The sequence below is a fragment of the Aplidium turbinatum genome, chromosome 1 (genome assembly GCF_918807975.1).
Source record: "Aplidium turbinatum chromosome 1, kaAplTurb1.1, whole genome shotgun sequence".
NCBI classification, from domain to species: Eukaryota; Metazoa; Chordata; class Ascidiacea; order Aplousobranchia; family Polyclinidae; genus Aplidium; species Aplidium turbinatum.
The window spans coordinates 44980669-44998339 of NC_137472.1; the positions used below are offsets into that span (position 1 = coordinate 44980669).

The 17671-nt window shown below is 37.3% G+C and overlaps 1 protein-coding gene across 1 annotated transcript; it reads right to left on the reverse strand.

Moving 5' to 3' along the window:
* Positions 1–1325: 1325 nt before the first annotated feature.
* Positions 1326–14913, reverse strand: LOC145780841 (large ribosomal subunit protein mL37-like). The gene is made up of 10 exons (XM_082592489.1): positions 14737–14913; positions 9122–9231; positions 7683–7890; positions 6970–7079; positions 5039–5163; positions 3847–3947; positions 3256–3388; positions 2823–2965; positions 2159–2287; positions 1326–1982 (listed from the first exon to the last, which is right to left on the reverse strand). Exons 1-10 carry the CDS (start codon positions 14887–14889, stop codon positions 1803–1805), a joined length of 1392 nt encoding a protein of 463 aa, XP_082448615.1. The 5' UTR covers positions 14890–14913; the 3' UTR covers positions 1326–1802.
* Between the last annotated feature and the right edge of the window lie 2758 nt (positions 14914–17671).

Consider the following 17671-nt stretch of genomic DNA (forward strand, 5'->3'; position numbering starts at 1 on the left):
TGCTCCAGGACCCTTCTTGGCGCGGTCCACACAAGAAATGACATGGGAAAGATATATTTCGTTTATGTGGAACATGCATTAAAGGGTATGAATATCATGACCAACTTCATCATTAAAATAATTGACCAGTCGAGTATTGACTCCGGACTTTTTTCTTATGTTGAGAGCAGTCGTATCAGCCATGACTGATTATACTTGGGATAGGTGAACTCTGCAAGCCTCCTGGATGATGGTGCCAAAAATCAGTTCTGCAGTGACCGACACACTTTTGGGAAAAGATTTAACAGCAAGCACACTTTCGTGCTTCATGCCATTATCATCAACAAGTTGGCCCAAGAAACGCATCGATCTATTTTATTGACAACGCGCCCATCATAACATGACTGCATGGCAGAAGCTGAGTTGAGAAGCTTCTCACTTTCCGTCAGAGATTTTTCTCTCGTTGTTTTGTCGTTGGCGATATACTGTCGAAGGTGATGCAGCATTGCAGCTACTTGATCTTTTCCAAGAATCTACCTCATAAGATCTGACTGCTGGCGTACCGAAGTTATCCTACGATCAGCAAGTACACAACTTCTATCATTTATGGAAAAAGAATGTACTTTCTTGTACACTTTTCCTCAAACAGCTGGTTTCAGAGGCTCGTATTCCTTATCATCTTCCCAATTCATATCACCATCAGAGTCGCTTTCGCTACTGCTTAGACATCTAATTACTTCATTTCCTTTTCTCTGTTTCAAACATAGTTGTGCCGATGCTTTGGCAGATTGTAAACCAGAAGTGCTAGGTTTCTCTGTTTGCTAAGCACTGGCAGACCAGCTTTGTTCCATATGCCAACTACATCTTTCAGCAGTTCATCTTTCAATCTTTGAAATGGGGTATTTTCTTCAAAAACTTAAGATTAGTTTCGGCTACTTTCTTCCTGAAGTAAAAATAGTGACTGACTATATCTAAATTAAGGGGAAGCACATTTCTCTTCAATTCCTTGAAATTTTGCATCGACTTACTATTACCTGACCTTAATGCCATAATGACACTTAATCTAAAGCATGTGAGCACTGAGCAGCATAGCCTACCTCTTCCTCAACGGTTACATTATTATTATAATAGTAATACCTTCAAATTACCATTTAATCTCTTGCAAAACGAACAACGATTATTATTACGCAATAACAGCTTCCAAGATGGAAAAATACAGAAAAACTTCTTATTTTGATCACCTGATCTCTGTTCATCAGGAGAAAATACACCGAAAATTAGATTTTTTGAAATAACTTTTTTTCTGAAGCACATAGACCTTAATATTCTCTACATCAGGTATAGAAAACCAACCCTTCTGCGCATTTTGATACTAATTTTGTCGATCTATGATGAGTGGTTCCGGAGATACGGCCAAATTTCGAGATTTTGAGGCCCAAAAATTTCAAACCTCGTGGACCACCTCAATATGACGTCATAATTGAAAAAAATTTGGGGTGTAAACTTTTTTCCCCAAATACCACCAGATGGGAGCCCAGGTATTTTGAATTTCAAAAATGGTGAAAAAATGAAACACCCTAGTATACATTATACAATACATCCCAGCGTATTTTCGTACTCTAGCACATGCTGACAATCCATATTGAATTCAGTGGAGAGCCAGCAAGTCAAAGTCCTGACGTGTTCTTGGCGTAACTATCATGATGTGTCTATAAATAACTGCATCATTTATGTTTCACGAGGAAATGCCTGTGACCGCTGCACAGGACTTGATTATGTGGACTACTGTATACTGGACGTGTTTTTTCATCATGAATGCAATTTCATAAAATTCCGTTGACCCAAAAACCTTGAAAGAGTTTAAAAACTTCGGGGTTGTAATCAGTGTAGTAGGTGGGAGACTTCCATGTTGCATGGGAGCATTCCGAGTACATTTCAAACGGTGTCATTGCATTGTCGACGTTGTAAAGTTCATTTTTTACTTCTTCGTTTTCAACCCAAATCTAAAAAGAAGCAATGTGGTAACAAATGAAATGCAACTCGGCTGAAGACTTTAATGAATTGATATTTTGACACACTATAAAGATAGAAAAGCAACTCCACAGACAGCAGATCCCGTCACTTTTACATTGATTCAACGTCTGCAGACGCTAACGTAACCGTTGTGCCTGCGACTTACCATATTCTTGATTCCGTCGTCATCATTCATCTTGGTCGTGTTGAGCTGGAGGCACATGAACTGGAAGACGCGTCCGTCCGATGCAACGCATTGACCGGTCAGTGGATCTTCCAAGTCCTGTGGCTCCTTCTGGAAAGATAAGGAAATATTCTATAGTACTTTCCAGTGCCGATGTTGGTGTGAATTTAAAAGGCGTTAGAAGTCACAAAAAAATAAAAATAAAGGCTACTACAGTAGAATTCGCCTATAGTGACTTTGGCTATAGTGACACTTCGCCTATAGTGACACCTGTTGCAAAGTCCCGTTTGCATACGCAACAGTTGAGTAGCATTCGGCTATAGTGACACTTCGGTAATGGTGACATTTTTTCCACCGTCCCTTCAGGTGTCACTATAGGCGAATTCTACTGTACCATGTTGACTACTGTATAATAGTAAAATAGGTGACCTCTTAAACTTTCTTGTTTATAAACGTGAAAAATATTGTTACCACATTCAATAGGCAGTTTTTCCAAAAATATACATAAAGTACCAATTCTGGTTGCGAGGTCTTTTTACAACAGTCTGTAGAAATAGAGCAGTTAGATTCAGCTTCGAGAGACGTGATATACCGTGGAAAGAAAACTGGAGATACAGCTCAGTCAAACAAATTCTTTACAACTTACGCCATACATATCGACAGCATGACTGTACAAAGAGGCATACAGTTGTATCAACATCTTGGAGTAAACCACGTTAGGTGGTTCAAGAGCGGTGTTGAAAAGAACCATTGTATGAAGGTAAGGTTTGCTGAATTGGCTTGGTATGCCTGCAAAGTAGACAGTAATTATTTTGACCAGAGTACCGTATTGCAAAAATAATTCTAAAATAAATCGAATCTCAAATTGTACTTCATCATCATAATCCATCGTCGGTTTGTTCCCCACTTAATTAGTAAAATAAATTTTATCGTGCTAAAAGCTAAAAACAATTTTTCCCTTCACATTTTTAAATAATCCCATATTTCTGCGTTTCAAATTTGATATTTTTAGAGCTCCACATGATGACCTTTTTGGTCAAACTACACAAATTTACAAAAAGCACACTTAAATATTTTACCTGTCTCAGTCACAAAAGCATAATTGTTTGTCTTTTTGATGTCAACAATCGGCAAAGAAGGATAAACACTCGCTAGAGGAATGTTTGACGTTTCCTGAACCGCTCCAGCATCAGCAAAACGAGGCAAAGGCGTCTGCATGAATATGAGTTGTTCACGAACAGTGATTACCAGAAGCAAAAAAAAAAACAGTTTCCAAGCAGCTTATTTTAATAAGACACACATTTACAGCAGGTAGTAAGCTTCTTTTCTCTAAGCACGAAACTTTGTGGCAAAATAAGTTTAATGTACCAATTTATCAATAAATAAAACATCATCTTTAACAACGAAATAATACTAGCCACTAGGCTACATAGTTGGGTACTTGCAGCAACGCAATGGCAGTAACTTGGCGAAATATTCATATGCTTTCTGATTAAAGGCAGTTACGATTCAAAAAAACAAAAGACCAGAAATGTGAAGTGGAATTTCACAATGTCGCAAAAGTAATTGAAAGTTCAAACAAAGAAAGGGGAATATAGCTTCTTGCTTTGTTTTTTTTTCAAGTAAAGTAAGCTGTCTTTCAACATTAAAAGTCTATTTGCCACTCTCACGTTTGACTGCATCTGCATGTCCGAAGAAGATTCCATACAAAGTTTCCATCGATCTTCCCAATTCAGTATCGATGTAGGATCATTCGCAATCGCTGTACATTCTACAAAAAAAAAATCGTACATAAGCAATGAGATGGGATGAAGAAGGGTGAGGATTGCTACTTTTGTTAACATAAAAATTGAACAATCCACAAAAAATGCGGCTTCACAAAAACAAATTCTTTAGATTAAGCCTCAATTTGCAGAATTAACTTTATTTGTTTGATCACCCGAATAATGTAATTTATAACCACTACAAAAACAAAATCGCCTTATCAAATAACAACGATAATTTGTAATAGTTGGTTCTTGGTTGTAAAATATTTCAATGAAAGGTGTTCATTGGTTTAGAATTTGAACTTGTTGTATGAATGCTTGGAGAAGTGTTTCTAGTATTTGCATTGGATTAAAAAAAAAGTGATTAAGTGAGTCCTAGTCCTGTAAGCTCGCGGCGGCAACGGCCGTCGCGAAGTCGTTAAATGGCTTCCGAAACTGCAGCGCCGGTAGGCCATGTTTGGTCGCCGGCTTCCACAAGCCAACATTTCTCCACTGAATTGGTATCCTAAATGTTTTCTCTTCACCCGCATTTGCAATATTTTTTCACTAACAAGGCAAAGTACGTGCGTCGCTGTCGATCTATAAAAACTCGACAACTAGCTCTACACCACGTGGGAAGCAGTGCATTTAAGTACAACTACAAATTATGTTTCAGATCCTTGTTTGCGTTGTTCTTATCTGAGTGAACGTAAAAACACGATATTAAAGGATTTTTAAAAACACAATTTTTAACGGATTTTTTGTTTTGGCTCCGGGGAGGAAGCTCTTGTAGCCTATGCTTGGTCGCCGGAAAACAAAGCTTAGAGGCCTGAGTCCCATACTTCAATTCAAGCACCGGGGATGACAAGTCGAGGTTCTCATTATACTATGTCTTCGGCAGTAACGAGAGTAGGGTGGCCAGTTCCTTTCTCTCGGCTGCCTTTCTTTCAGAAACTACGCCCACCCAACTTATTACACCCTGGGTAGAGGTGAGCGGTGTTTTTTAACAACCAGCTTTGCCATGGAGTTTACGGAGATCCACTCTAGAGAATTTCTGCGGATTGTTTTGCACGACTTCCTGCATAAAATATGATCCACCTTGTCAACAGGCATTTACCTCTTTTGAAGCATGCAGTTGAGTGGATATTTTCCACAAGCATGCGATTGTCAAACTGGCTTGACATTTGGAAAGATCGTGTGTCACATAATCTCACTAACTCCCTGAGTATTAATGGGCAATACCTGAAAAAACACCAAGTTTTGAAAAATAAGTATTCCCAGTCTACAGGGTAAACAAAAAGTCCTTGGACCAACTTATAAACGATTTATTAATAGAAAATAAATAAAATTTATCAAAAAGGTATCACTACGAGAGCTTACAATACTAGAAACAAATTTATTTAATTATTTTTAATGTGGCCGCCCTTCACTTCGATAACTATCTCAATTTTTTGTCAGAAGTTTTCGACCGAGGCACGTAGCTCATCCTGGTGTATTTGGCCCTTTCCGCAATGATTGCTTCAGAACATCAACACTTGGGTGAGCAACAAAACGGGCCTCTGTCTCCAATAACGACCACACACAAAAGCCCATGGGATTCAAGTCAGGCGATGAGGGAGACCACATTTCCTTGCTCTAGAATTTTGAAAGTTGACGTGAGCACCAGTCCTGAGTCTCTCTTGAAGTGTGGGATGGTACATTGGTGCACCACCTTGTTGGAATGTAAACAGCTGATCTTTGTCGTGTTTCTTAATTTCTTCAAGGGCTGGAACCAAAATAGCGATCTGAATTGATTTTAACTCCTTGTTCCACGAAAATCAGGGGAGACTTTCAAGTTTTGGAGACAGCGCCTATACCATGACAGAAGACGGATTTTGACGGCGGTAAACTGTTCTCACAGAATCTTTAATATCTGCTGAAAACTTTGCATTTAATTGAATTCTATCATTCTGATTATTGAACTGAGCTTCGATTGTGAAGAGTTTTTATCTGAAAAAATGATATCTTGCCCTACCATGCCAGCCTGAGTTCTCTGAAAAGAATCTGTGCTTTTTCAAGTCTCTTTTGGTTTTGGAGAGGTGTAAGAAACTGCCGATTTCTCATCTTGTAAGGAGATAACTGAAGATCATTTTCCACAATGGTTCTCATTGAAGTGTTGCTCACATTCATGTTTTTGGTCATTTGACGAATGTATCGGCGTGGGTCTCTCCTCCCCCTCCCTCTGACAGTCTTAACTACTTTCTTTGTTCGTGCCGAGCGAGATCTTCCGATCCTAGGACGATCTTCAAATGTACCGTACCAAGTTTCTTAAATTTATTCACAACATGGTAAACGATGGAGTTGGCAACTTTTAGGAGCTTATTGATCTCCGAGTTAGTATTTCTACGCGATGGAGCTGAATGATGGCTTCTCTTTGGCTCATTTTAGACCTTACAATTAGACCTAAATTTTAGAGAGTTTAGCAAGACATTTAGCATATTAAAAGGTATATAAGTGACTTCAAACAATAAATGCTACAAAAAGTGCTCAATGCCAAGCAGAGTAAGTTACATCAAATGTAGTTATTACTTTCTAAAACTTTCACAGCTTGTTTCACCCTAAAAGGGGAATTATCAAAAGATCTTTAAACTTAAAGGATATTGGTCTTTGGTCCTTAAAGGACCTTCTGATGATCTCTCTTTTAGGGTGAAACAGGCTGTAGAGGTTTTAATAACTATATATGTATATATTTGATGTAATGATGTACCGGTTAATAGATAAGTGACATTCAATATGTTTAATCATAAAATGAAAAAAAGTTCAAGGACTTTCTGTTCACCCTGCAAGATAAATTCTTTCAGTCAATTTCATATTTTCATTCGTTGAATTGCCACACATAAAAACTTTATGAAGTAGTGATTAGTTAAAGTTAAAGATATATTATTTATAATGTATAGAAGTGACACAGAAAACAATAAAGTATCACTAGCTTATCCACTATCCACTACGGTACACATGATGAACAAGGAGATTAAATAAAAATCATTTCGAACATTGATTTCACATTACCTTTCTGGAGGTGGAAAAATGTGGTAATGATCTTGTTTATACCGTTTATGTTTACTATCTTTGGGAATAACCTTTGGATCAATATCAAACAGGTGAGCATGGCGAAAAACCTGAAATAAAATGGTGTGTGGAAATTGTTTTTGAAAGATTAATACTTTTACTTGACACTGAGTTAGAATACATTGGCATATTTATCTGATCAGATGCAATATAAAAATTTAATTACATAATAATTAAAGATTATTTTATAATGAATCTGCCAGTTTACAAGGACACAAAGTGAAAACATTAATTATGTTGCACTTCGCATAAGCTTTGGACAGGTTTTTCTTTCTAAAAAAGATTATTTTTGAATTGAAGTTTAACATGTCAATGAAAGGCTTACTAATAACATTTGTAATAACCTGTTGTTACATAGCACTGTATTGATTGCAAATAATCATGAGTTGATCACAGTGCTGTGCAAAGCAAACAGTTTCAGTGCAGCAGAATATATTAATACTTTGAATTCATTTCTTCTCTGAAACCCATGGAAGAATAAGATTCACTGCTACTTTTAAAAGTCTTTGATATGGCCTGACAAGAAATTGAACTCATACGTACCAATTCAGACGCAGATACTCTAACCAATAGCTAACAAGTTGATTTACATTAAACCTCTTCATGCTTATAATATTATAAAGCAGCACGTAAGCTACAAACTTGCTAAATACCTGTATTGCATTGTCGTCTTGATCTGGATAACTAACGGAATCGGAAAGCTCATTTATTCTAGCAGGCAATCCTTTATCAACAATAATGGACTTGGTCAAATACATTGCTTGTTTCAAACCTTCCACCAACTTGGAATTTTTATTGACTAAATAAAGAGGCTCTATATGAAAATCATCTCGCAAATGATTTGGTACCTTGGCTTTATATCTGGGAAAAAAAATGACAAATGGATTAAGTTTAAAAAAAGGCAAGAAAACCTATACAAACTCACATTTAGTCAAGTTTCAGTCAAAAGTCCTTTTGCTTTCACCATTTCACAACACAATGTATTTATTTACGGGTTCACGTCTTTTAGGCGCAGACAGTTAGGCGCCGGTCAGATAGGCGCGCACATTGTGGCGTCTGGATATTTAGGTGCGGAGCACTGTGGCGCCAGTTCATTTAGGTGCTATTCCTTGTAAAGTCTGCAGATTGTATCAGCTTGGCAGGTAGGGCAATGCTATTCACACAAAATGTTATGTTGAACAGAAAAATATGATGTTTTGTTAATGCGCGTGTGGAGATGAGGTGCGAGACAACGCTCTACTATTCTTGAAATTAGCACATTTCCACAGGACATTTGCTATGCATCCTGATTCCTGAACACAGGTTGCAGCCAGATGGAACCTTACTTAATCTGTTATCTTTTGCAATTACTTCTACTCGGAATGGATTGGTCGTGTGGCGACTTTGTATGAGACAATGCTCTACTACATGGATACATTTCTATAAGGCATATGAACCCTGGCTACAAGTTGCAAGCATAATGGTGCAACTGTGCTCGTTATTAAACCTAGTCGGGGTTTTGACGGAAAACTAAGTTACTCTTCACTCAAGCCTACCACCCGCTTGAATATAGGCTATGGTATATTTTTTACTGATGTTTAGTGTAGTTATTATTTGACTCACTAACAGTAAACTCAGTCATGTTCGGAAACTTGAATAATTCATTGATAAAGTTTTCGTCGACGTAAACATGGATGGACTAACAACAAATAAATGCTGAACACGCGCATTAAAATACAATATATTTTTATGTTCAATATAACATTTTGTGTGAAAAGCATTGCCGATTTAAGCAGCTTCACCACGGAAGCCATAACATATTTTTCTGTTCAATATAACATTTTGTGTGAAAAGCATTGCCCTACCTGCCAAGCTGATACAATCTGCAGACTTTACTAGGAATAGCACCTAAATGAACGGGCGCCACAGTGCTCTGCACCTAAACAACCAGACGCCAGAGTGTGCGCACCTATTTGACCGACGCCTAACTGTCTGCGCCTAAAGGACTTGCTCCCTTATTTACAGTATGTATATATATTGTATGTGTTTTACAAAACTAGCTAAAAAACAATTTTATAACTTAAAATTATCATTGACCAAATCAAGACTTTACCCAGGGATATATTTGGCAAGTTCACATTCACGTTCATAATCAATTTGATTTCTTTCATCCCAATCTTTTGGTTTCCATGCTGATGGGATTCTTGCAGGATTAAAATTCATCTAGGATAGCATAAATACACAAGAATTACCAAAACTACGACACAATACACATACCGGTAGACAAAAAATAGCAATTGATTGACATGTTTAATGTCAGTTGACTGCATCCAAAAATTGATATATCTTTTGTTCATTTGCTACCATCTTTTTCCAACATTATCATTTACTATCAAACTAAAATTTGATGATATCCTAGTTGCCTCTTTTTAGTTGTGTTTAAAAAACATTAAATATACCGGAATGGCCCGATTCGGTGAGTTCCCTATTCGGTGAGAGCCTTTTTCGGTGAGAACCCTATTCGGTGAGTTTTTTTTTTAAATTATTGCGCGCCGTAGTCTAATTATCATTGCCTTTATAGGGGATAGGGTTTTTTTTTGGGGGGTTTGGGGTTTTTTGGGGTTTGGGGGTTTTGGGTTTTTGGGTTTGAGGTTAAGGGTTTTAATTAGGCTACGGCAGTGGTTCCCAACTCGTTTTTAAGGCGACCCATTTAAAAAAAAAATTCAGTTCGGTAAAATCTTGCGACCCAAGCAAATTGTCGTAATATTTTAAAAGCCATACAAGATTGCGTTGCAAACAAACAGCACTACAAAAGCAGTAACTTTTTCGGAAAATAATATGTTTATCAAATCACTAATGAGATAGCTGTGCTGGCTTGCTGTCAGTGAGTTTTTGAAATCGAGACGTTATTTTGCTTAGGCATATAGCCGCATGTCGGCTTTAACTTCCAGCCGGTTTCGCTGTTCAGTTTTCAATACACACATGGCGCTAAATCCAATCATACAAAGCCAAGTTGTTGCAAATGGAATCTGCTTTTGAATCCCTATTTGTGAAACTGTGGGATAAGCTTTGTACATGGAAGCCCAAAAGTAGATGTTCGCAGAATCTTTGGGGTATTTGTCTTGGAAGGACGCAAAAGAAATACGGTTTGCTACTTCTGTCGTTATGTCCATAAACTGTTCTGCAACATGGATGGAAAGTTGAGAAAGATCTTTTCCAACAAATGGATCAATTCCAATCATTTTGGTTATTAAGTGTTAGAGATTCTCCATAGTAGTGCACAAACTTTTTGGCAAACTGTTCCAGGTGTCTAATTATTGTTTGCTTTATATCAACTTCATTGCCACAGATATATTGCGTTAGCTGAGGAAATATATCGTACTCATCTCTGGTGACATAACTTTTCCAGAATATGAGCTTTTTGTGGTAAGCAGAAACTTTTGCGGCGCGATCAATCACCGTAAACCGTTGCCTTGCATATATAAATTTAGACAATTCAGAGAGTCAAATATAAAGGCAAGGTAAGCAACTTTTGCGTTGAAATCTTCTTGCAAAAACTTCTCGGCTAATCTCACACAGTTCTGTTGCCTCAGGAAGATAGCAATCTCCTCTCGCAAATTACAAACTCGCTTCAGGACACGACCTCGTGACAACTATCGCACTTCTGTGTGCAACAGCAATGCTTGATAATAATCAGAATCCACAAAGACGAAAACAAATGACAATTTAGTGGACTTGTTTTGATGAAGTTTAGGCCTACACACTTCACATCATTCAACACTTCGTGCAACTCTTGAGACAGCTTTTTTGCAGCAAAAGCCTCTCTGTGGAGAAAGCAATAAGCCCATACAGCACTTGGGGCTTTGTCTTTGATGCGTTTTACCGCACCAGACTATGCGTGGTCCAACGTGTGGAAAACTTTGTCATAGTTTGTCCAATATAGCGTTCGTGACATATAGTGCACGTTACAATATATATCCCGTAACTTTGTCAAGTTAATTTATGTTTGAGACTGAAATTTTTGTTGGGTGTACATTTTAATAATAATAATAACAATAATAAAAGCGAAAATTGTTAAAACTTCTTGCACTACGATCATGCTACAAAGCTTTCCGATGTCTCGACATGAAACGCTTCATGACTTATGTTTATATTTTCCAGTTTTGTGATCGATCTCATCACGTTTTAAATTTTTTTTATTGTTATTTTTTTCGCCCAAGATACAATATGCCTGAAAACCAAGCGACCCAAAAAAATTATCAGGCGACCCAACTTTGGGTCGCGACCCATGAGTTGGGAACCACTGGGCTACGGTACCCGATAATTTTCAAAAAAATCACCGAATAGGGCTCTCACCGAATCGGACTCACCGAATAGTAGCAGACCCTAAATATACGGTAATGGTACTTGAATTTTCAACAATAGGATTAGCCATCATTATCATCGCAAAATGGACATTAAGTAAACAATAATCTTAATCAAACATAAGGTTTTTAATAAAACAACAAATTCTGGAGTTGGTGTACAAGTCTCTGTCCTGATCAAAAATATCAAAACATTATATATACATTGGAATCACCACACATATATATGTGGCCAATTCCAACTTTTGATGTATATTGATGTCATAGTATTTATGATCAGGGCGGAACAGACTTGTATACCAGCTCTCAAATTTTTATATGGCAAGTATCTTAGTCACATTAGCCAAGTTACTTCTGGTGTTACATTGCATTAAAAATATGGTATTGTAATCTGGGTTTTTTCTTTTCGGTCATTTATCGGTCATTGACCGATTTTTTAGCAAAATGTCCGAAAAAAATATAGTCAATTCGGTCACAATGTCCAAAAAAAATAAGCCAAGTTAGGCAGCTATTGTTAATTTGCTTTGCTGACTTTTAATGCAGAGAACGCAACCGTAGAAGTGGATTCAGTTTGCTTTCTCGGTTGCGAACTCCAACACAAAATCGCTTGCGTTGTTCAACTGCAGATAAACTTATGCGTTTGAGGTTAAATGCTGCATCATACAAAACATTCAATTATGATGCGGCATATGCGCACTCCACGTACGCATACGTGCAACCTAAACAACTACAGACAATACTAAGTGAACTCAATACAGAAAGCAAAAAGATTGGCCTTCATATGAATTTTAACAAAACAAAAGTTATGTTTAACAAACTGGCAGACATCGGCAGCAATATTCTTGTGGACGGAGCAATTATCGAAAAAGTTGATCACTATATATATCTTGGCCAAAAAATTACAACCAACTCCAATAAAGAAGACGAAATCAAAAGAAGAATATCACTTGGATGGCAAGCTTTCGGAAGAGCAAGTTCGATATTTAAGTCAAAACTGCCTCTTTCAAGAAACAAGTCTACGATCAATGCATCCTTCCAACTGCTACATATGGTGCGGAAACTTGGAACCTTACAAAGAAATTAACACTTAAACTAAGAACTATGCAGAGAGCACATGAACGAATCATGATGGGTTTAACATGACGAGATAAAAAGACTGCCGAATGGATCAGAAACCAAACGAAATTATGAGATATATTAAGCACAATCAACAAACTAAAATGGTCCTGGGAAGGTCATATAGCAAGATATCAGGACGATAGATGGACTAAAAAATTAACAACATGGACACCACGAGAAACCAAAAGAAAGAAAGAAAAACCAAAAGTGAGATGGAGGGACGACCGGAATGGCCCGTTTCGGTGAGTCCGATTTGGTGAGTCTGATTCGGTGAGTCCGATCCCTTAACAGGGAATTTTTTCAATTTCTTTTTTATATTATCGGGTACCGTAGCCTAATTATCATTGCCGTTTTAGGGTTAGAGGTTAGGAACTCACCGAATCGGACTCACTGAATCAGACTCACCGAATAGTAGCAGACCCAGGGACGACATTGACAAACAATGCAATACAACCAATTGGTACCAACTAGCACATAATCATGTCAATTGGCATGAAAAGGGGAAGGCTTATGCTCTGCAGTGGGCTCTCACAGGCTGAAAATGATGAATGATAACACGCGTACTGGCACAGTAGGGTCTGCTACTATTCGGTGAGTCCGATTCGGTGAGTTCCTAACCTCTAACCCTAACCCCAAACCCTAAAACGGCAATGATAATTAGGCTACGGTACCCGATAATTTAAAAAAAAAATTAAAAAAATTCCCTTGAAGGGATCGGACTCACCAAATCGGACTCAGCGAAACGAGTCGTAACGTGAAGCGAGCACGCTACAACGTGAGCGGTGAAATTGTTGAGGAGTTAAATCACTTTGTAATTGCGAACCATTAGAGCAGGGTTACTCAACTAATCTTAACAAAGGTCCAGTTTGACAAGTTGAATAATTTTAGCGGTCCAGTGAATAAGTTATTTCACACCTCACAAGCAACCAGGAAAGTTTAGGTAAATTGTAACTCGAATTGGATTTCTGAGAAAGTGTTGGGGAGTCTGGGAGTCGAAGCCTTCCAGTAACTAGGATAATCACAGTAAAAATTGCTTCCTCCCAGTAGAAATCTGTTTAAAGAAGCCTTGAAACGTGGCAAAGAGGTTATTATTCCAAAAGCTCAAGGTCCACCATTAACACCCAGAACGTCCGGATACGGACCGTGGTCCGCCAGTTGAGTAGCCCTGCATTAGAGCGTAACGTGTTTTTTTTTGTTTGGTCATTCTTACTTGTTTTTATTTCTTTCCGTTGTACTGTGTGTTTGTTTTGCGTATTTTTTGAACGTGTGTTAGTGTGCAATTAAAGATGTCTGCGGCCAGGTTTGAATTTCGCTGATGAACGTTGAAGAAACGTTTGTCTGTTCTGACTTTTCTCAGATAAAACATCACAACGTTTCTCAGCGAAACTTACTGTTGTAGCTAGCCAGGAAGTGCACACTTTGGTTTGTATCAGCTACTTGAAAGGAAATATTTTCATCAGAAAAAATTACCGAAATAAATAAAAAATGACCGAATTTTTTGAAGTCATTTCGGACAAATGACCGAAAAGTCTCAGCGAAAAAAAAACCCAGATTGTAATGGTTTAGGTCAGGGATCACCAAACTTTTTCTCTGAGGGCCGGATTGCTGCGAGATTAACAGTTGCGGGCCGGATGCAAATTGCCAAAAGATATACAACTATTTAGAATCTCCATTGACTTGAATTGAGCACAATAAATAACAAAGTCAGCGGTGGAATAGCAAAGTTGTGATGAAAATCGAAAGGTTGCTGGAAAAGTTATCCTCTGCTGTGATACACTACAGGGCACCGTGCTCTTGAAAAAACATTACACCTTTCCAAATTTAGCATAGGCTGTCGCCCTTTGTGGTGGACTAATGATAAACACCAACGTCAGTCCTTTACAAAAAGTTTGGTAACTTTTTTCCTCAACACTTGTAGTGCACTAGTGCAGCTGTTATCTCCGCAGCACGAGGCGGGCAGGATGAAATCAGTTCGAGGGCCGGTTCTGGCCCACGGGCCGTAGATTGGTGACCCCTGGTTTAGGTTAATGCTTTATTGGTCAATCATTCAATAGACAAAATAAGCGACAACACAGGCAATTCTTTATGTAGGCAATAAACATGAACCAAAAGAATGGGTAATGGGTAAAGCAACAAGCTAATACTGGTACCCTTAATACTAAAAATAACCACTAGCCATAAAACGTAGGATGCAATTTCATACAAATATTACATTCTACTGTACTTAGCTGAAACAATTGCTTACATCACGCCAATTGAATGGAAGTCTTTTCTTTCTCCCACCAATAAGACCTCCATTATTCTTGTAGCGTAAGCCTCGAGATGAAACTGCATATATGGATTTCATGTACGAAACATCACAAACACATTTCAGCAACAACTTATCTGCTTTTATCATTTTTGTTGAATTTAAAGTTTTTAGACAATCTGAACAACATATTATATAATAAGTGTTATACAAATACATTTAAATTGAGAGACAAAGTTCATCATCACAATGGGCTCCAGCTCAGTGATTTCACCTTTGTCTCTTGTAAAACTGAGATCGATTCCCGATCATCAAACCAAAGACTTTAAAAACGGTACTGATTGTATTTTTTCTTGCATAACAGAGTGAGATTAAGTCAGTGTTGATGTGATGATCCAGTAAACCTAATATAAAACAATAAATGAGCCATGTTGCTAAAAGACCTTAGCTGTAGTAGAGTGACAATAAATAAAGCCATTACATTATTATTAGGCAGTAGCTATTTGACTGGCTCTGGTCTTTTAATCTGAAACACTATTTGACCGGTCATGGTGTATTTTTTTTTTCTATTCTCTTTCAAAGCAAAAGACGAAAAGAAAAGAAAAAAGTGCCTATATAACATCTAAATTCAAAAGTGGGAAAAACTAACCGGAAAAGGCGATCTGGTACTATGACACTTCCTCAAATGGGCGATCAACCTAATACAGAAACTAATCACTAAGAAAACAAATCAATAGCTTTTTCCCCTTAAAAGTCTGAACCTTAAAACATTTGACCAGGCTAACACTCCCAATAGTATTTCAATAAATATAATTTAATTTATGTTGTGGAACATGTTTTCGTTCATTAGAACTCTTCAGCACAACTGGACCAAAACAAAAATTATTCGAAACAAAATTAGCCTACAATATAAATAGATTTCAGCACTAGTGGACCAAAACAAACGAAAAATTACATACGGTATTAATTAGATAAAATGTTCAATTGTTCATGACCTCCATGTTCTTTACTTTTTTTCTTTCTTTTTTTCATTGTTTTAGCAAACCCGCAACTATCGAATACTATAATTTGACCAGGCTTGAGGAAATAACGGCAAACAGTTGAAAACTCAAATAAATTTTACTAATCAGGAGGATACAGAAATGCTATTACGGTGAAATCTAGAACAAACGCTTCTATTACATCATCATGCTAACCTAGCATTAAGCAAAAAGTCGAGCAATCAATGCGGCAGAAACAGGTGACAAGGGATGGGAAAACTAGAAAAAACCATATCTATGATTAAAAGTGGGAAAAACTAACTGGAAAAGGCGATCTGGTACTATGACACCTCCTCAAATGGGCGATCAACCTAATACAGAAAGGAATCACTAATTAGCCTGGTCAAATGTTTTAAGGTTCAGACTTTTAGGGGAAAAAAAGCTATTGATTTGTTTTCTTAGTGATTACTTTCTGTATTAGGTTGATCGCCCATTTGAGGAAGTGTCAGATCGCCTTTTCCGGTTAGTTTTTTCCACCGTGTTTTCCGAAAGACGCATTACATTTTTGCGATGTGACCGTGTTTGCCGAACGACGCATTACATTTTTGCGTCGTTTGGCTAACACGGTCACATCCTGTTATGACGAACGGAAAATTATCCAGAGAAATTCTCAAATTCAAGAAAATTAAAAAACTCTGACTTTATTACTCATAGTTGAAAAGACATAAAAAATTGGGCTGTAGGCTTCCGAAAATAAAAATTGACTACAAAAATGCAGCAGCCTAACGTTGAGTCACTTCGGGTCAAAATTTAGTTAAAAATTAAAAAAAAAAACGCTTCCGCGAAGTATTGAACTCATTCCCTCTGGAATACCAACCAGAGACGTAACCCACGCGCCATCCAATCAGTTGAAGATAATCATCGAATTTACAACTTATATACTTACTCTTCTCGTCTTTTGCTTTGAAAGAGAAAAAGAAAGAAGTGCCTATAGAGTGACGTCATGACCGGTCAAATAGTGTTTCACATTCAAAGACCGGCGCCGGTCAAATAGCCACTGCCTTTCCCATCCCTTATCACCTGTTTCTGCCGCATTAATTGCTCGACTTTTTGCTTAATGCTAGGTTAGCATGATGATGTAATAGAAGTATTTGTTCTAGATTTCACCGTAATAGCATTTCTGTATCCTCCTGATTTGTAAAATTTATTTGAGTTTTCAACTGTTTGCCGTTATTTCCTTAAGCCTGGTCAAATTATAGTATTCGATAGTTGCGGGTTTGCTAAAACAATGAAGAAAAGAAAGAAAAAAAGTAAAGAACATGGAGGTCATGAACATTTTATCTAATTAATACCGTATGTAATTTTTCGTTTGTTTTGGTCCACTAGTGCTGAAATCTATTTATATTGTAGGCTAATTTTGTTTCGAATAATTTTTGTTTCGGTCCAGTTGTGCTGAAGAGTTCTAATGAACGAAAACATATTCCACAACATAAATTAAATTATATTTATTGAAATACTATTGGGAGTGTTAGCCTGGTCAAATGTTTTAAGGTTCAGACTTTTAGGGGAAAAAAAGCTATTGATTTGTTTTCATCTAAATTCAATTGTTTTATTCAACTGAGTCAGCGGCACAGACGATCTTTCTCGGTCTCGTATCTGCAAGGGTATGAGTTCGATACTACTCAGAAGCGTTTCTTTTTAAACTAAAATTGCCTACTAAAAATACAACCTAAAAGTTAACTGAACATTGATGAAGTCTTTTTTTTTTAAAGAAGTATTGTCACTTTTTACAGCCACCAAACTAACGTGTTGAAAGCAAAAATCTAATGCGTCGTTTAGCAAACATGGTCACATCCTCTTATGACGAACGGAAACTTACCCAGAGAAATTCTCAAATTCCAGCAAATTAAAAATACTCTAACTTTATTACTTATATTTGAAAAGACATAAAA

Coding starts and splice junctions, on each gene's coding strand:
- LOC145780841 (XM_082592489.1), bottom strand. CDS start 14,889: ATGATAAAAGCAGATAAGTTGTTGCTGAAATGTGTTTGTGATGTTTCG. Junction 5,164..6,969: donor ATTTTTCCACCTCCAGAAAG/GTAATGTGAAAT, acceptor GTGTTTTTTCAG/GTATTGCCCATTAATACTCA. Junction 1,983..2,158: donor ACGACGGAATCAAGAATATG/GTAAGTCGCAGG, acceptor GCTTCTTTTTAG/ATTTGGGTTGAAAACGAAGA.